The sequence below is a fragment of the Podarcis vaucheri genome, assembly GCF_965113315.1.
Source record: "Podarcis vaucheri genome assembly, chromosome: 9".
Classification (NCBI taxonomy): domain Eukaryota; kingdom Metazoa; phylum Chordata; class Lepidosauria; order Squamata; family Lacertidae; genus Podarcis; species Podarcis vaucheri.
The window spans coordinates 1,996,410-2,016,496 of record NC_138767.1 but is presented as its reverse complement, the minus strand read 5'-3'; the positions used below and the strand labels follow the sequence as shown (position 1 = coordinate 2,016,496).

The 20,087-nt window shown below is 46.3% G+C and overlaps 2 protein-coding genes across 5 annotated transcripts in view; both read left to right on the top strand.

The window, feature by feature from the left end:
• The window catches only part of ZNF638 (zinc finger protein 638), an 84,035-nt gene extending 76,308 nt beyond the window's left edge, over nt 1-7,727 (top strand). For both annotated transcript variants that reach the window (XM_082236244.1, XM_082236245.1), the window contains exons 21-26: nt 424-1,564; nt 1,667-1,735; nt 2,594-2,866; nt 5,074-5,163; nt 5,985-6,103; nt 7,417-7,727. In XM_082236244.1, coding sequence (XP_082092370.1) covers nt 424-1,564; nt 1,667-1,735; nt 2,594-2,866; nt 5,074-5,163; nt 5,985-6,103; nt 7,417-7,494 — 1,770 coding nt within the window. In that variant the 3' untranslated portion in view covers nt 7,495-7,727. The remainder of the gene's footprint in view (nt 1-423; nt 1,565-1,666; nt 1,736-2,593; nt 2,867-5,073; nt 5,164-5,984; nt 6,104-7,416) is intronic.
• Nucleotides 7,728-14,818: 7,091 nt separating this feature from the next.
• Nucleotides 14,819-20,087, top strand: part of DYSF (dysferlin) — a 185,343-nt gene continuing 180,074 nt past the window's right edge. For all 3 annotated transcript variants that reach the window (XM_082236251.1, XM_082236250.1, XM_082236247.1), the window contains exon 1: nt 14,819-15,079. In XM_082236251.1, coding sequence (XP_082092377.1) covers nt 14,992-15,079 — 88 coding nt within the window. In that variant the 5' untranslated portion in view covers nt 14,819-14,991. The remainder of the gene's footprint in view (nt 15,080-20,087) is intronic.

Sequence of the window (20,087 nt, the reverse complement as noted above, 5' to 3'; positions counted from 1 at the left end):
GGTGCCTGGCTGGCTGCTGTGGGAACCGGATTCTGGACTGGAGGGGCCTTTGCCTTGATCTAGGGTTTGGTTTGGTTTGTTTGCTTATAAAATTTATATGCGCCCCTTCATCCATAGATCTCAGGGCACTTTACAACATAAAATTGCAATATATAAACCGCAAAATACCTAGTCTGTGTTCTTTAGTCATGCTAAGCTCAAAAGCCTTTACTTACACCCCCATTTTAGGGCAAAGCCCCTCCAGATAGCAGCTTCTATAAACAGTAGTTAAAGACACAAATCCTGTGTTTGTGTGGCCATGGTAAATTTCTGTTTCTATGTTCACCTCTTTGGTTTAGAACTGCCGTTACTGGGTTTCATTGTCACCATACTTCTGCTGATTTCTCTTGCTCGCTAAAGCTGAGCTTTGTTTTTCTTTTGTAGGAAGAAGAGCTTTCTCCATTTAACTTGGATGAGTTTGTGACCATGGATGAAGTTCTAGAGGAAGCGGACTCTCCCACTCAGCCCAGGAGAAACCCCGTACGAGGCAAAAGGAAGGATCACACCAAGAAAAGCCTTCCTTCCGAGCCGAGTTCCAAGAAAAGGAAGGGCAAGAGCTCTGCGCACGTTGATGAGAATGAGCTTTCCTTTGTTACTCTGGATGAGATTGGAGAAGATGAAGGTGGAATGTTGCAGGCTGAGCTTCTGAACTTGGAAGCCGTGCCAGATTCCCAGACTTTGGTCACGGTGGATGAAGTGAACGACGAGGAGGAGTTGATTGATGAAGTGATCAAAGATCCACAGTCACTTGTTACTTTAGATGAGATATCAGAGCAAGAAGACCCTAAGGATGCGTTCGCTTTAGGGGATAATGAGTCAGACCTTAAAGCAGAGCCCTTAGTCACCGTGGATGAAATTGGAGAAGTGGAAGAGATGCCGCTAAGTGAGCTGTCACATTTCAAGGTTGGCAAGGCCATAAAATCCAGGGAGGGTGAGAAGCAGGTTGTTGAGGATCCTGGAGAGGATCCTGGAGATTTCCTTTCTTCTCAGATCCCAGAAGATCCCAGCACTCTAGTTACCGTGGATGAGATCCACGAGGACATCGATGATCAGCATCTGGTGACTTTGGATGAAGTGGCGGAAGATGACGAAGACTTCCTGGCGGACTTCAATCGCTTGAAAGAAGATCTTAACTTTGTTACTGTAGACGAGGTTGGAAGCGATGAGGAGGAAGAGGGGAAAAGTGACTCTCCTCCCCCAGCAGAAGTGAAAGAGTCAGTTGCTGAAAGTATATTGGGAGAAGAGGTTGTCATGGCAGTAGCTGAACCAGAAGAGGATGTGGCCAAGCCAGAAGAAGTCGGAACTCCAGGTGAATCTCTGGCTGAGAAGAGAGAGCAGGCCTCGAAGGAACAACCTGAAGGAACTGAGGCTCAGGCAGAGGAGCCTCAGGAGGAGACCTGCATTTCTGTGGCCGCCACAGTTGACAAGCCGGCTGCCTTAATAGACACAGAAAAGGATGAAGGAAGAGATGAAGAAACAAGCCGGACGCCTGAAGCTGACACAGGGTGTGAGCAGCCAGTGGCAGGTAGGAACGGAGTTATGTCTTAACAGGGCTCAACCCCATGGAAGAGGTGAAAGCCACCTGAGCAAAAGTGTCAGAATTATATATGCAACCTTCTACTTGCAGAACCAATATTGAACCAGGCAGAAATGCCAGATAGCGAGAGCAGTATGAGGGAGGACCAGCAACCACCTGGTGAGATTTATTTACTTGAGTCTTGCATGTCTCTCCTGCTTTTCCTTCCAGGAGCTCAAGAGGGCAGGCAAATTGCTTCTCTCCCCATTTGGATCCTGTGAGGTAGCTTCAGGCTGAGAGACTTGACTGGCCCAAGCTCCCCTAAAGAGCTTCATGGGGATTTGAACCCTCTAGCTCAGAGTCCGACACACTTGCCACACTGGAGGCTCATGCAAAGACGAGTTCCTGCATGATGTACCTCGCAGTTAGGCGTGTTGCAAGAAAGGAACTCTGTTGTTTCTCTTTCCACTAATCTGAGCTCATGCAAACTCCTTTAAGAGTCTCTAGGTGCCACGGAACATAGGCTCTCCTGAGAGAGATGGCCTATTAGAAACATATTACCAAGAGGTCCACACTAGGCAAATTTGGAGTTCCAGGCAGGACCCATGAAATTCCTTGCAGCTTGGGCCCTGCATGCCTTAGTCTCTATGTCCCATTTATGGTCCCTGAAGTTGCCTTGTACACTCATAGTGTCACAAAGGTTTTAGACATGTTAGTGCTGGGGTGGGGGACACCCAGCCTGAGGGCCCACAAGGCTTTTGTCCGGAAACATACTTTGCATGATTCTCTTTTACGATTCTCTGAATGGGTTTGGTTGTCTGGATGCAGAATTTTGAGAAATGTTTGTCAAAACGAAAAGAAGGGAAGTCTGCATTTTGAAGATCACAGTTTTGCATGAATTAAAAAGATGAAGCTCTTAAACTGCTTATGTTTGGCAATGATTATTAGTCCTTACCGATAATGCAACTCCAAACTGTTGTGAGTTCCTCAAGATCTGAGGAAGAGTAACTGAGCTGTCTGACATTTATGCTGAACTAGAGCCGGATAGTCTTGGAGAGGGTGCTGTTGGTAGAGAAGCTGATACGGAAGTTGAAGAAAGCTCTGCATCCACTGCCAGTGAGGAGAAAGCAGGAGAAAATGTGCAGATGCCTTCCTCAGACGTGAGTGTTTCTATGGCAGACAGTCAGGCCACGGCCACAGCAGAACTAGACACAAAATCTGAACCTCAAGACCAGGTTTCCGGTGCAGAATTGAAGGAGGAGAGCTGCGGTGAGGTGACGTCTTCACAACCTTCTGAGAAGCCTGAAAAAGGTAGGAGCCAGAAACCAGTTTTGTAGCTTTTTATGTTCTTGGTTTGAGTTAGGTGAAAGCTGACAGAACAGCCCAACAGATGCTTGCAGTTGTTCCTATCAGGTAGTCTCTCCAAACCGTTCAGCACCTCAGGCATGGTGCATCTGTGCGGCTAAGAGACGGAGCTATGACTCAGGAAGGCCATGGCTCACATTTTTGAATCTACCTTGAACTCACTAAGGGGCCTTTGGTAAGCCACACCCTTCGCCTTCATCCTCCCAGCCACAGTATGGGAACAATAATACTGACTTGCCTTATAAAATTGTAAGCACTGCAACATCATTGCTGTTATTTGTCGTAATGGTATTGCAGTCAGTGCAAGCCAATTTTGAGTATCTGTATTTGCAAGTGGAGAGCAAATTGCTGCTTCAGATGCAGTGAGCAGGCGGTAAAGCTCCCAGTTCAAAACCAGCTGTCTAATGGATTGCTTTAAGAGATATTGGCAAAGTAACCCGCCAGTGCCTCTCTACTTGTGTTTGCTGAGCTCTTTCACATTCCACCTAGGGCCAGGAATTTATCAGGACCCTCCGTTTTATTGCTCAGGAGTAGGGAGGCACAATGGAGGTGGGAAAAGCAATGCTCCTTAACCTCACTCCACAAGAGCCTATTACTGCAGCTATGCTTCGATTGGGATAGCCTCGCCCTGGTAGTGTGCTGGCCTGTCCTTGAGGAATAGAGCTCATGTAAGAAGCTGCTGCAAAGTTGCTAACAACTGCGTCTGTACATGCTCACACAACCCCTGTTATGTGGGATCCGCAGTGGCTGGCTATATGCTACCAGATCCAGATAAGTTCTCCATATTAACTTGTGAAGTCCTCAATTGCATGGGACCGTATCAACCATCTTGGATCCTGTGGTCAGCAAGGGGTGCTTATCTCATCATCCCACCAGTGAGCTCAGTCAGCTGCGTGGTGACGCAAGAGAGAACATTCTCTGTCATCCTCCTCCCTGCCCCCCCCCCCGGACTGTAGAGCTCTCTTCCTCTGGAGGCATGGAGGGCAGTAACTCTGATGGGTTTCCACCAGCAAGTAAAGACAATGTTCTCCCAGGCATTTGGAATAATGCCTCTTACTTGGGTTTAGTACTTGCTCTTAAGGCTGAAAGAAATGCTGTATCCTCAGCCCTGCTGTATACTTCAGATCAGACACCCCCAAACTCAGCCCTCCAGATGTTTTGGGACTACAACTCCCATCAGCCCTAGTTAACAGGACCAGTGGTCAGGGATGATGGGAATTGTAGTCCCAAAACATCTGGAGGGCAGAGTTTGGGGGTGCCTGCTTCAGATGATTCCTGGGTGTTTGTAGAAACTGCCCTCTGATCCCCATGCATCGTGGAAAGCGGTCTGCAATTTGAAAGCGAAGCTAAATGCGAGTCCCAGTGGATTGAAAATTTAAAAAGAGAGATTAGAGCTAGGATTAGGTTGAGGTTATGAAGGGGTTCAGGTGAAGCAGGCAGACAATAAATCTAACAGCCAAGCCACATAGGCATCCTTGGAGACCTTTCTCTGAGCCTCCTCGCCTGGTGTGGCGTAGCTGGTGGCTGTGAGGGGAAAGGGCCTTTTCAGCAACACCCACCACTGAGTCAGTGTCAAATAGGGGTGTCCTGACACTGAGGACTCAATTACTGAAGGCAGCCCTGGTTTTGGGAAGCCTTTAATGTTTGATGTTTTATTCTGTTTTTAATCTGTTGGGAGCCGCCCAGAGTGGATGGGGAAACCCAGCTAGATGGGTGGAGGTATAAATAAATTATTATTATTATTATTATTACAGGTGCAGTGGTCTGGTTTGCATGTAACATTAAAACCAGATTCTGGCTTAGCTTGAATCTGTAGGCATGCTGGTGCGTGGAGCGAGAAACAGCTGTTTTGCCTCTCCTCCTCTCCTGCTGCTGCTGCTACATTGCCCTACAAAGTGAAAGCTTTGCTTAGTGTTTTGCGCAAACCTGGGGAGGCAAGCCTACATTTGCCTAGGGTTGCACATAATCATGGTTTAGCTCCTGGGAGCAGGAGGAGAGCAAAGCAGCCGCTGTATTCCTTCCGTGTACCAGCACAGTTTCTTATTCATACTTCTCCATAGTTTATTTTTATATGTGAACGTGGCGTTGTTACTATACTGCATCTCCGGGGGGGGGGGGGGATATGTACGCTTATTAAAATGTTGCTCTTACAGATTTAACTGACTCAGAATGCGAGGAACCAGAGTCTAAACGGAGAAAAACAGATTCTTCAGAGAAATGCAAGGCTCCAGGCCAGTTGAAAGGTAAGATAGTGTTATGTTCTACAATAAAAAGCACTTCAACATTCTTATCACCTGCTTCCTATTTAACTATTTATTAATTCAGTGGTAATTTGTGGTGAATCTTTTGATCTGTCCCCACATTTGGGATGTAGCAGAGTTGGGAGTTGGTGTTGCTGTTTAAGCAAATGAAGTAGGTTTTTTTTCTCTCTTGGTTTTGCTCTAGTATAAGATGTGTCATCCTGCATCCACGTGTGGCATCCTGTGGAAGTGACCTAAGGACTTCTTTCTGTGTTTTGCAAGACAGTATTAACAGTGACATGAATCTTACAGTTTGTTACCTGTGATAAAATTAGCAATTTATCCAACTGCTTCCTAAATACCTGTCATGGATACAGAGCCTATCCATCCTGAAGTGCCCCTATGTCTCTCTAATACATCAGAACTAGCATAAATCAATTTTAAAAAGCTTAAGCAGCCGAAGTAGCATAAATAACCAGACCTAAATAGCATAATTAACAAAGCAACGTAAATACAAAAAACAGTATAAACCACTTAAGCTACATACAGAGGTAATGTAGCGTATATAAGCTAAGTATTATAATTACGTGGCAATGCTAGGCCATCTGAAATTATGGTTTATAGGTATAGTAGTTATGAAAACTGTCTTAAGCCTCAATGAATCATTGTCACAAAGGGAAATAGATAACTTTTGCATTTGTAAAGGGAGTCTTCTGGTTGTTGTGGCCTTTTGTGTCATTTTTCCTCTTTTGCCCCTGTCTGGGCAAAATAAAAGGATGACTTGGAATTACACTTGTTAACATGTGTGTCCTTTCTCTTTTAAGATTTGGATTTCCTTGTTCCAAAGGCTGGCTTTTTCTGTCAGATCTGTTCCTGTTTCTGTGTAGATGAAGCATCTATGAAAACCCATTGCCAATCTCAGCTTCACCAGGAAAATATGGAGGTAGTACTTGTTTTCTTTTGTGCTTCCTTCTGGTGAATGAATTGTTTTTACTGAAAAATTGAAGTCCATTTCTCCTGGAGTGGGACGTCTCAGGCACTAGGAAGGCACTGGGGGCCTTTGTAAATCAGATAACTGTGAAGTTGGAAGGGACCACAAGGGTCATCTAGTCCAACCTCCTGCAATGCAGGCATCTTTTCCCAACGTGGGGCTCGAACCCACAGCCCTGAGTTGGGAAAAGAGTTATGTTCTACCAAGTGAGCTGTCCCAAGTTTATGCAAAAAACATGCCATGTTTCTGTCCCAGGAGGTCAATCTTACTTATATGTGGTCATTATCTCCAGATTCTCTGTACATATGCACACATGCATATGAAAGAGTGCAACTGACCCTAGCAGCAGTGTGTTATGAGGGGCTCATTAATCTCGGGGCAAACTATACTTTAGGGACGCGGGTGGCACTGTGGGTTAAACCACAGAGCCTAAGACTTGCTGATCAGAAGGTCAGCAGTTCGAATCCCCACGACGAGGTGAGCTCCCGTTGCTCGGTCCCAGCTCCTGCCAACCTAGCAGTTCGAAAGCACATATAAGTGCACGTTGATAAATAGGTACCGCTCCAGCGGGAAGGTAAACGGCATTTCCGTGTGCTGCTCTGGTTCGCCAGAAGCGGCTTAGTCCTGCTGGCCACATAACCCGGAAGCTGTACGCCGGCTCCCTCGGCCAATAAAGCGAGATGAGCGCCACAACCCCAGAGTCGGCCACAACTGGACCTAATGGTCAGGGGTCCCATTACCATTTACCTTTTAAAGTATACTTTAATGCCGGTTTTAAATGCATTTTAACTCTTGTTTCCAACAAGTTTACTTTTTAATGCTGCAAGCAGCTTTGAGCCCTGCTTTGGGAGAAAGTGGTATATAGGTATGTTAAATAAATAATAAATCTGATTTGGGGGTCTGTGACATTTTAGAAGCTGAAGGTCCTGCCCACTTGCTACCCAGGCTCCTAATGCCCAGATTCCCAAGGCTAGAGTGGCCTAGCATACTGGCCAGTCTTCTCTGTGCAGTCACACGCATGGGTCCAGAGCCAATGCAGACATCATTTTGAACTTTCTGGAGCCAGGCTAGCGTTTGGCAGGCTGCCCATCCCCACCCTCTGGGCTTTGCCCCTGCCCTAAATGAACAACCGCAAAGCCAGCAACCAGGGGAGTGGAATGTCGCCTAAGCACCGGCAATAAATTCAACAATAAAAGCGCCCCCCTCAGAAACCTGAGGAAGTTCTCAGTCGCTGCAAAAGAGTTTGTTTCTGTGTTTCTCTGCAGAAATTCATGATCAAGAGTACAGCGGAGGAAAAGAAAAAGGAGGGTGACGGGGAAGCTGAGGAGCAGAGCTCGAGGTGATACGAAGACAGGAAGAGCCTCCCCAAACTTCACTTAGGGTCCAGTCAGTTCTGTGTATCGTGTTCATGTTTCCTTTTGTTCCTTTGAAGATTTCCATGTGGTATACATGTTGTATATAGTTTATTCAGTATAGGTGGACTGATCTGAATAGTGCGGTGGCTCTGGGTTGCTGTTTGCAGTGATGCTGAATGGGTTCGAATAAATGTTCCTACTGTGCTGCTGGCACAGATGTACACGGCGTTTGTTTTTTATCAGCTCAACGCTGCCTGTTCTGGTGTGTTGAAAAGCCAGACTTTGTGTTGCTGACAGATGTCTCCTGTCTGAATCCAGAAGATGTAGAGAATCACTGTTGCTCAGGGCTAATGTAGTGACAGTTTTAGTTGCAACAAAAACAGCCTTGTATCACCTTAAAGACCAGCACATCTTTGGTGACAGGAGCTGCTTGCTGAGTATAGGGACAGGATATGACAAAGAACAGAATCACCGCCTCCATGGTTTTCTTTGGCGCCATGTTTCCAGTGTCGGAATGGAAGACAAAGCTGCATAAATGCTGTGTTGCCTCTCCCGAAAGAAAGCCGGATCTCAGAAGGAAATTTCCCTAACTCAAGAGTTCTTTCTCATTCTTTAATTTCGAAAAATGTACAGTCTATAAAAGCACATGGGTGATGTTCAGGAAGAAAATGAATTTAATTTGCAAATGTCTGGATTAAGACTGAGCACCTGGAGGAATTCCTAGGTGGTTTTAATTTTTGTGGTAGATAATAAGACATTAAATTGATTCAGTTTTGCTGTATTTAACTATTGCTGAGTATTCTGAAAGGGGATGAGAGAAACCCATAATTTGTTGCCAAGTTGCAAATGCTTTTATTTAGAGAATGCAACTTTTTTACCAGAACACTATATGTGTAATTCTAATATAGTCCTTGTGCCATCCTGGTAATAAAAATCACACACACCCCGCAAAAAAACACATTTTTTTTGTTTTGTTTCACCAGAAAGCTCGGAATTCTAGTAGTCGAAAGATAAGCTTGTGCTGCAGTTCTGTACTCCCTTAGCTGCAAGTTGAGAACAGCCTGTTGGGTCAAGCCGGTGGCCCATCGAGTTCAGCATCCTGCTCTCAGGGTGACCCCTGATGACTGTGGGAAGCCAGCAAACAGGATCTGAACACAGCAGCACTCTGCTCATCTGCAGTTCCCAGCAACTAGTATTCAGAGGCAGCGATCACAGTGATCTAGCATACACTGAACTCAGTGGGAATTACATCTGAGTAGACTGGCTTAGGATTGTGCTGTTTCTTTGTCCTGAGCAAATGATGATGATGATGATGATGATATATTTATACCCTGCCCATCTGCCTGAGTTTCCCCAGCCACATATTTGCTTCCCCTTCCCTCCCCCCACCCAAATATTCAAAAGCTAGAGCTTCCTTAGCTGGATGTTTGCCATTCTCTGAACATCCTGTCTGATTTGCAGACGTGGCCACGTGCTCCTCTTTTTCAAACAGGTACATTTAGGCAGCGTGCACATTTTTTTTTTTAATTGATTGTATTGCACATGCACACAAATCAAAATGCACAAACTTAAACAAAAGAAGAAGAAAATACAAACAGTTATGTAGAGAGAGCAAAAAAGAAAAGAATAAAAGCAGAAACTCCAGAAAGGAAGAAAGAAGTAAGAAATATATGCCTCTCGTAAGCACATTTAAATCTTGAAAAGAAAAAGAAAGAAAAGGAAAAAGGGAGCATACATAAAACAAAATTAGTTCATTCTTCAATAAACTCAGACATTAAAAAAAGAAACGTATTTATTATGGACTTCCGCCAACTTCACAACAGTTCATTCTTTCTAAGCAGCTTGCACATGTTATGGACCCTCTGACCAGTTTCAATGGGTATGAAGGCCGCCTGCCAGCAGTAGGCAGTGCCAGAAGCAAAAGTGGGTGACCTTTGTCTAGTCACCTTGAGACATAGCATGACTTCCCCTGAACAGATGAATACAAACTATTATTTACACACAAAACTACACAATTGCCACCAGTTTTTAATCTTTTGGGATATAGACTTGGACAAACACCACTTTTGTGATAAGAACTTTCGCCCTGGGATGTGGGCTGGTTGCTATTAATACCCAGTGCCACTTTGGGGGACATCCAGTCTAGTAGCTGAAAAGGGTTGACTTTGTTCTCCCTTTGTTCTGCCTTCTGCTGCGTTTCATGACCTTATAAAATCTGGAATCGTTCTGCCAGGATCTTCCAGGCATAGCAGCTTCTGAGTCCTGTCTTTAGTTTCCGTTTCCACTGTTCAGAAAAGAGCTTGAGTTTCGGAAACTAGAACAGTAACTCCCATATATCGGGGGGGGGGGAGTGGCAGATGGGTGGGATGGGGGAAATGTCAAAAGTATGCAGAGATACAAAACATGGGAGCTTGAAGCAACTGAGTGTGGAATACAGTGGTACCTCGGGTTACATATGCTTCAGGTTACATACGCTTCAGGTTATACACTCCGCTTACCCAGAAATAGTGCTTCAGGTTAAGAACTTTGCTTCAGGATGAGAACAGAAATCTGGCTCCGCCGGTGCGGCGGTAGCGGGAGGCCCCATTAGCTTAAGTGGTGCTTCAGGTTAAGAACAGTTTCAGGTTAAGAACGGACCTCTGGAACGAATTAAGTACTTAACCCGAGGTACCACTGTACTGACTTTTGGCAGGGAGGTGCTGAAAAGCAGGAGGAAAGGCAAGGCAACAGGCTGTCCTAATGCACATAGACATTAAAAGAGTAAAGGTAAAGGGTAAAGGGAAACCAACTAATCCAGAATGCAGAAGCCAGACTGGTGGCTGGGAGCGGCCACACAGACCACAACACCAGTCCTGAGAGATCTGCATTGGCTCCCAGTACGTTTCTGAGCACAATATACCTGAAGGAGCATCTCCACCCTGGACACCAGGGTCCAGCTCCGAGGGCCTTCTGGTGGTTCCCTCATTGCGAGAAATGAGGTTACAGGGAACCAGGCAAAGGGCCTTCTCAGTGGTGGTGCCCGCCCTGTGGAACGCCCTCCCACCAGATGTGAAGGAAATAAGCAGCTATCTTATCTCTAAAAGACATCTGAAGGCAGCCCTGTTTAGGGAAGCTTTTAATATTTAATGCTGTATTATGTTTTTAATATTCGTTTGCGAGCCGCCCAGAGTGGCTGGGGAGGCCCAGCCAGATGGGCGGGGTAATAATAATAATAATAATGAATTATTTATTATTATTATTACTAAAAGGCCACGGCAAATAGAAGCTCCTGCTTTTTCTTACTTGAGCCTTATTTAGTGTGAAACATTTTCAAAGCTCCCTCTGCTGATGTAAATTCCCAAGTAAAGGTGCTTTGTTGCTGCCATATTGCAGGAGCTGTGGCCGGGAGTCAGTGACTTAGCAGCAACTCTGCGGTGTTTACTGAAGGTGTTAGACCCAACTACTGCAAGTTTCCCTTCTATTCTGTCCCCACATTACAGGTTGAACTGAGAGAATAAGGTAACAACCCTGAGTAGAAACCCAGATTATGCCAGATAAAAGTAGCCTCTTGCTGGCTCTGTGATTCTTTTCTTTGGGGCCAGCATCCTGGTTTCGTCCAGTTTTTACAGCCCAATTGTTTTCCCTTGTGTGTATTGATCTGATCCTGCAAGTCCAGAGGGACTACATTCTTCAGAGGGATCTAAAAATGTTCCATGCGACATGGAAAGGTACAGCTTTCCTTGCATCTGTCTCAGAGACGGTGGCAATTACATTATTTAATCATTTAACTAATCGCATCCCATAAAAACCTCCCGAAGTGATGCAACCATAAAAATGCATAGCAAAAATTTTCAGATCCTATACAGGCTTGAAGAAAAAGGCTTGTAAAATGAAGGTTTTCATTAGGCGTAAGCAGTTCTTTTTTCTGGGGGGTACGCAGAGGTACGCAGACCCCTAAGCATTTTGTGAATCTTTGTACTTTTGTCACTTTACTATATTTATTTTTCCTGATTTGAACTATAAAATGGTGATTTTCTTGAGTCAAAATGAGAGTACCCCTAAACATTTTTTAAGAAAAAAAGCACTGGGCATAAGATTATCAGAGACCAAAGAGCTTGGATGAGACCAAAGGTCCATCTAGTAGTCTGGCATCCTGTTCTCTCAATGGCCAACCAAATGTCTGTGGGAAATCCTGGTATTCTGGGATGGCAGCTGCTGATAGACCTGACTCCTCCATGATTCTGTAGAGTTAGTTTTCAGAGCCATCTATCACTGCTTTTTGTGGGAGTGAGTTACAGAACTTAATTATGTCATTCATGGTTTGCTGAATTCATTTCATCTCTCTGTTCATCCCCCACTTTAAAAAAGGCTCCCCATGTGGTTTACAAATGTCCATGATAACACAGTTCATGCCCTCAATCTTGCAATCTTAAGACACAAAAGGAAAAGGCAGTGGGAGGGAGGAGGGAAGAAGCAAACACACTATCTCATAGTTACAAAGTGTTTTGTAATGACCAACTGGAACTGAAAGATTTCAAGGCAAGGTGCAGCAAAACGTTGCAAATCCTGCAGAGAATGGATAAAGCAGCATCTCAGAATTAAGGAACAGCTTGAAGAGGAATGGTTGAGAGAAAATCAAACAAGGAAAGCTGCTACAAATGATACAGCTGGGAATGACCAGGTTTATTCAAAGAAATAAGTGACTGGTTTAACAACGCTCCGATATGAATCTATGCTGCAACGTGATCTGGAATTATGTGCAGTTCTGATTGCCCCATTTAAAAAAAGGATATTGCAGCAGAGCTGGGAAACGGTGCAGGAGAGGGTAAAAAAAGTGATCAGGGAGCAGAAGCAACGCCCCTACAAAGGAGCTTGTTGCATTTGCTTTTGCTTTTCAAATTTTTATTTTTGCATTTTCAAGTTTATATAGCATAAACAAAGAAAAGAAGATACACCATCAAATAAAAACATAAAATCCCCTTTGACTTCCCTCCCTTATTGGTGGATCCTCATAAGGATTTTTCCCTCTGCATCTCTTCCGTAACTCTACTCTTCTAAGTCCTTTATCCATAATTCAAATTTTTACTACAGGTTTTCTGTCAGTCCTACCAATGAATGTCCTTTATCCATAATTCAAATTTTTACTACAGGTTTTCTGTCAGTCCTACCAATGAATGTAACTGTTTACCATAGTTTTTCAAATATATACTCTCCCCATTCTTTAGTAAATTCAGCCTCCTCCTGGTTTCTAATTCTTCCTGTAAGTTTTGCCATCTCAGCATAGCTCATCCATTTTACCTGCCATTCTTCCTTGGTCGGAGTTGTACCATCTTTCCATCTGTTGCATTTCGGGTGCTAGAAAATGAGGCCATGAACAGGAATTTCAAAAATTTTGCACTATGTGGAGAAAGTGACTAGCCTCTCTCATAATACTAGAAATCCGTTATTAGACGACACACCTAGGATTCTGGGATAAGGAAGCAAGAGCTGCTCTCTGCTTCTGAGAAAATAAAGCCTGTCTTTCAACTCAGATCTGCGCCCCTTGCCATAAAACGAAGCGCAGGCTCCTGCGTAGGCAGAAAGCAGAAGCACAGTAAAAAGGAACATGGCAATTTTCAATGTTGCAAAGCCAGGGGCTCACTTTGGATGGGGGGAACTCGGTAAAAAGGGTCATTGGAAGCCAAAAGGTATAGCATTACCTGAAGATTAGAGGTTGTGGAAACACAGAGGCAGGTGGTGGCCGTGTCATGGAATGACCTCCTGGCCGAAATACGGGAAGCCCCATCAGGGTTGGCATTCCGCCCTGTGAAGGGAAGCATTTCCCTGAATTGAAATCCCTATGCCCAGAAAGAAAGAAAGAAAGAAAGAGAGAGAGAGAGAGAGAAAAGAAAGAGAGAGAGAGAGAGAGAAAGAAAAGAAAGAAAAGAAAGAAAGAAAAAGAAAGAAAAGGGAAAAAGGAAGCTCTGCGGGTTCTCATTTTTTAGCGTTTGACAGAAATGCCCAGAAAAGCCCAAATTGTTTCCTAGGGAAGCCAATGGGGTTCACACCTCACTAATCCTAATACCTGTTTCAGTAAACGCAGTTTAATAACCACAACAGTCCCCAGAGATTCTGCCCAGCCACCTTCGGCAGAGCGAGGGAGTGGGGCCCATTTTCTGTGTACAATCTGCGCTGAATCGATGAAAGGGAGAGAGAAAATGATTTATTTATCAAGGAGTTTGAGGTGGTGCACCTAATTTACTCCTTTGCCATTTTACCCTCGCCATAGCCCTGTGAGGTTGGCGAGGCTGAGAGGCAGTGGCCATTCCCACTGCCCTTCTGAGTAATACCCCTCCCCACCCTCTCACTATATATAAGGCTCTGGTGATTTCTGTTTCAGTGTACAGTGGTACCTCGAGTTACATACGCTTCAGGTTACAGACTCCACTAACCCAGAAACAGAACCTCGGGTTAAGAACTTTGCTTCAGGATGAGAACAGAAATCGTGCTCTGGCAGCGCAGCGGCAGTGGGAGGCCCCATTAGCCAAAGTGGTGCTTTAGGTTAAGAACCGTTTCAGGTTAAGAATGGACTTCCGGAAGGAATTAAGTACTTAACCCAAGGTACCACTGTATCTGAAGAAGTGTGCATGCACACGAAAGCTCATACCAAGAACAAACTTAGTTGGTCTCTAAGGTGCTACTGGACATTTTTTAAAATTAGATATATATATATATTTCTACTGCGTCAGACCAAACCCCCCTGCCCCTCCCCCTCTTCCCACCTTTTCTTCTTCTTCTTCCTAATTGTTTAAAACAATTCATAAACCAAGAACTCATACATTGACCACTAATAATCAAGCATAGGTTGTAGATATTTTCCCACATTTATTATGTATTTTTGTGATATACAAATGACATGAGAAAACTTGGTATACTTATTTGTATAACATTATTCTTGTTTATAAAACCCGAGAGAGAGAAATTAGTCATCAGAGAATCTAAAATTTAAAAAAATGCACTTGTCAGTTAACCAACCAAGTAATATTGGGGGGGTCTACATCTGTTAGGAGAAAAACGGCTCATGAAGATGCTTATACGAGGCACAAAATTGTGTGCCTTAAGGGAAATTCCCACTGAAAAGCTGTCAAATTTCCACTAAGAATTTAAAAAGCAATTGCAAACTGACATGGAAATGTAGCCAGAAAAATCAGAAACGGATCCAGGCACATTTCTCTATCTCTTTGAACTTGTTCTGTCTTGAGGCGATGACCTAAAGGCCAGCGCCGGAGTGTCCAGTTGTCTAAAAACGAACGCCAATGTCTTTGCAGGCCCTCTTGGCTTCGGAGCTGGCCAGGGCTGGTGTCCCTTTAAGAGCTCTATCTGTTTGTCACTGGAACTGGAGCCAAGCTGTTCTGCCAGCTCCAGAGCAGGAGGGAGACGGGCCTGAACTGTAGGGAAAGCAAACATCCCAGAGGACGGGCCAGATCCGAGGCGAGGAGGGGGAGGAAACCCTCTGGGCCTCCCAAAATGTTGCGGGTCTTCGTCCTCCACGCACAGAACGTCCAGACTCCGGATACGGATATCAGCGATGCTTATTGCTCCGTGGTGTTTGAAGGTAAGGAGGAGGCAAGATGAGTTTGCAACTACAGGGGCCGAGGCAAGGAAAGCAGAGGCACAGGGTGCTGAGAGCACCCAAGGGTGCCGGGGGGCGGGGGCGGGGAGAACACAACCTCTCTGTCTCCCATTATCAGGGGCCAAAGGGGATTTGGAGACAGATGCTTGGGGCTGTTTCTATTTGCAGGTTGCTGAACGCGGAACAAGCAAGAAATCAATCCCTGTACACATCTGCATAAACCTCAGATCTCCAGGGAGGTCTGTGACTTTTTAGTTTAGAGGAAAAGAGAATTAAGATGTGGTTAAAGGTAAAGGGACCCCTGACCATTAGGTAAAGTTGTGGCTGACTCTGGGGTTGCGGTGCTCATCTCGATTTCAAGGGAGGCATGTACAGCTTCTGGGTCATGTGCCAGCAGGACTAAGCCACTTCTGGCGAACCAGAGCAGTGCACGGAAACGCCGTTTACCTTCCCGCCGGAGTGGTACCTATGTATCTACTTGCACTTTGACGTGCTTTCAAACTGCTAGGTTGGCAGGAGCTGGGACCGAGCAACAGGAGCTGACCCCGTCGTGGGGATTCGAACCGCCAACCTTCTGATCGGCAAGCCCTAGGCTCTGTGGTTTAACCCACAGCACCACCCGCATCCCAAGGCGTATAGAAGTTTATAAAAAGTCTGCATGTCATGGGGAAAGTGGGTGCAGAGAAATTTTCCTCCCTCCTATCCCTAGAACTTGGGCACACCTGGCAAAGGTGAATGTTGGAAGGTTCAGGACAGATACAGTCCTTCACGCAGCTCGTAGTTAAACTGTGGAACTCCCTCCCACAAGAAGTGTGATGGCCTAGGCAGCTTTACGAGAGAATCAGACAAATTCCCAGAGGAGAGGGAGATTGATGGCTACTAGCCAGTCCGGCTATGATTCTCCCTTTGCAGTTGGAGACAGCAAGGCTTCCAAAAACCAGTGGCTGTGAACCCCGGGAGGGAAGAGGGCTCTGGTGCTCAGATTTTGCTTGCAGCTTCCCCAAAGGCAGGGGTCAGCAAACCTTTTCAGCAGGGGGCCACTCCACTGTCCTTCAGACCTTGTGGGGGGCCGGACTATATTTTGGGTGGGAAATGAACGAATTCCTATGCCCCACAAATAACCCAGAGATGCATTTTAAATAAAAGGACACATTCTACTCTCGGAGAAACATACTGATTCCCAGACTGTCCGCAGGCTGGATTTAGAAGGTGATTGGGCTGGATCTGACCCCGGGGCCTTAGTTTACCTAAAAGGTAAAGGTGCCCTGACCATTAGGTCCAGTCGTGGCCGACTCTGGGGTTGCGGCGCTCATCTCGCTTTACTGGTTTAGGGAGCCGGTGTACAGCTTCTGGGTCATGTAGCCAGCATGACCAAGCCGCTTCTGGCGAACCAGAGCAGCGCATGGAAACGCCGTTTGCCTTCCCGTTGGAGTGGTACCTATTTATCTACTTGCACTTTGACGTGCTTTCGAACTGCTAGGTGGGCAGGAGCAGGGGCCACTCCAGTTGCTCAGCCTGCGAGAGAATCAATATTTGTGGCAGAGTCTCTTCCAGGTCCAGAAAGGAAATGGAACCCAAGGAAGCGGCTCAACCCAGCCCAAGTTTAAAGTTCGGTGTTGGGAATTTGCCTTGTGAAATCATAAAAATGCTCAGTTGTGGCTGTGTCCATTCACTGTGTTTCTGCTTCAATGCAATGCTAAAGAACCTGCTTCTCTTTCTTTGGAATGGCTCAGAGGACCAGCCCTACCATTGGGTAAAGGGGGAGCAGCTGATTTTGGCTATTGCTCAGTCTTATTTCCATCATTATTGCTGCATTTCCACGGCCGGGGAGAGGCAACATCAAACTTGGCTTGCCCCTTGGGTACTTTGCATTTGGGCTGGGAGTGCAGGAGATTTGCTCTCCTGCCTCAGGCAGCAGAAAGCCTTGGCTGGTGCCACTTGAGTTGCTGCGCATGCGCATTAAGGTGCTGCGCATGGACTGCACCACTTCAGACCGCAGGGGGCTCTGATGGATGTAAGGCAGCTCCGTGTAGTAACTGTATGTTGCTGTGGTCCTATCCTGCATTCAAGGGCATATAGAATGCTTCTCCCTTCCATGCTAGCTTTCTCTGTGCGGGGATTTTATTTCAGCTTTAATTCATTTGACACCTCTCTCCCTTTCCATATTCCAAAGCGGGTGGGGGTCACTCTCCTGCATCTGAGGCTACACAGTGGCGTAGCATGGGGGGTGCAGGGGGGGCCGGCCGCACCGGGCGCAACATCTGGGGGTTAGGGTTAGGGGGCGCAAATCCACGGGTTAGGGGGCGGAAATTACTTGCCTTGCCCCGGGTGCTGACAACCCACGCTACGCCACTGAGGCTACAGATTTGCTGCTGCTGCTGAACTCGTTCACAAGGAAAAGCAAAACAGGATCTGGGTCAGTGCAGACCAAAGGGGTCATCATCACCCAGCTACGTCTCTCTGGCAGTATTTTAAGGAAGTCTGGTGACTGATTTGTTATGTACGTCGTAAAATTTATACCCAATTTATTGGATATAATGTGTGTGTGTGTGTGTGTGTGTGTGTGTGTGTGTGTGTGTGTGTAACTTATAAGTCAGTGAAGCTAAATGCGCCCCTTACTTTATTTTTTCATTTATATCCATTTCATAAAATGTATACTCTGCTTGATTGCAGGCGGAAACCTCAAAGCGGTTTGCAAAAAGATAAAATGAGAAAATCGAGGGGGAAATTACAACAATAGTTTGAAGCATACAAAAAGTTACTAAAACCGGTTAAGACCCACATTTTCTTTCTAAGCATCTGGGTAGGCTTGTCTAAACAAGAGTGTTTTAGCAGGTGCCGGAAAGAGTGCAGTGAGTGAAGGCACCTGCTTGAGATCAATTGGGAGGGAGTTCCAAAGGACAAAGGTGTTGCCACATGAATGGAGCTAATTCTTCTAAACGCCAAATGGGAATTATTTGGCATGTGTGCTAGTGCTCGTTCTGGTCCCCAGTTGTTAGGGGCTTTATATGCTAATAGTAACACCTTGAACTTGACTTGGTAGCAGATGGGCAGCCAGCGCAAATCTCTGAGCAGGGATGGTCAGTGCTGACCTGGCTTCCTTCCTGTCAGCAATTGTGCTGCAGCATCCTGCACCGACTGCAGCTTCTGGATCTTACGAGGGCGACGTAAAAGGAGACTTGGTAGGACTGGGTTTGGGGGTCATGGGAATCTCGCCCTGCAGAATTTACATGGGGTGGGCCAGTGTTAGAGGGCAGGATTTGAGCCAGAGAAGAGGCTGGAGTTTCCGTGCAACTAAGTCTTGGGCCAGGAGGAGGTTTTTCAGTGGGGGCAAGGCAGGGGAGACCATGTGGTCCATAATAATTCTGCTCTTTGAAAGCCACCCAGGTTGGTGGCCTCCCTGCTTCCTTGTGGCAGGGAGTTCCACAGTTTAACTAGGTGCTGCATGAAGAAGGTGGGACATTTCCTTTGCCCCGAGCTCTGTAAGCAGCTTGAAAGGCAGGGCCTGGAGGAAAGCTCTGCCTGGCCCTCTGGAGTCTGAGGCCAGAGTCAACAGTGATATCTCTTCTTCCAATTTCCCTGGGCCTAAACCCAGCAGTTGGCTTTAACTTTTGAGTGACCAGCCTAGAGGGAAAGGACCTGGGGGAAAACAGCCCTTGCAGCATTTAGCTCCAAACAAAGAGGCACTTGGCCTCTAGGATGCGGGGTGCTTTTGGTCAGGTGTTGGTGCACTCTGCACATGCTTCAGGGCACACTTCCCTTTAGGGTTGATGTATATGTTTGAAGGGATGCAGGTGGCGCTGTGGGTTAAACCACAGAGCCTAGGACTTGCTGATCAGAAGGTTGGCAGTTCGAATCCCCGCGACAGGGTGAGCTCCCGTTGCTCGGTCCCTGCTCCTGCCCACCTAGCAGTTCAAAAGCACGTCAAAGTGCAAGTAGATAAATAGGTACCACTCCGGCGGGAAGGTAAAGGGCGTTTCCGTGCGCTGCTCTGGTTCGCCAGAAGTGGCTTAGTCCTGCTGGCCACATGACCCGGAAAAACTGACTGCGGACAAACACCAGCTCCCTTGGTCTATAGAGCAAGATGAGTGCGCAACCCCAGAGTCGTCTGCGACTGGACTTACTGTATGTTTCGCTCCATAAGACGCACCTGACCATAAGACGCACCTGGTTTTTAGAGGGGGAATGCAAGGGGGGGGAAATTATTTAAAGGGAGCACTGAGCAGAGGCTGTATGCATCCCAGGCTCTGCTCAGCGCTCCCTTTCACGACCCGCATGGAGCGTGTGTGGACCCGCATGGAGCTCCACAGGGAAAAGCCTCACACATGCTCCGTGCGGCTCTTTAAATGGAGTGCGGCTCTTGTGGGCTTTTCTGGGAGGTGGGGGAAGGGACAGAGGGGCTAAGCCAGAAGCTAGAACAGCAAGAGGGAGCGCTGCGTAGTATTCCCTCTCGCTGTTCTGGCTTCTGGGATAGCTGCGCAGCCTGCATTCGCTCCATAAGATGCATAAACATTTCCCCTTACTTTTTAGGAGGGGGAAAGTGTGTCTTATAGAGCAAAAAATACGGTAACTGTCAGGGGTCCTTCACCTTTACCTTTTTATATATTTGAAATCCTGGCTCGAATTAGCCTCTTGGACTCTTGTGCATGTTCTTCCTGTCATCCATCATCATAAAATGACAGAATTGTAGCTGGAAGGGACCCAAGGGAGGCCGGTCATCTAGTGCAAAACCTGAATCATCATCATCATCATCATCATCATCATCATCATCATTACTCCTTCAGCATGCATAGTGCATTACAAGGCACAAGAGGGCAGGTCTCTGCCCCAAGGAACTTCCAAACTTAAGCTCGGCAGCAGGTAGACAAGCAGAGGAAATGGGAGCCAGAAAGAGGCAGGAGGAACTGGCGATGCGCACTCACAGTGCAATCCTATGTATGTTTACTCAGAAGTAAATCCCACTATTGGGGCTTTCCTACTCCCTTAATCC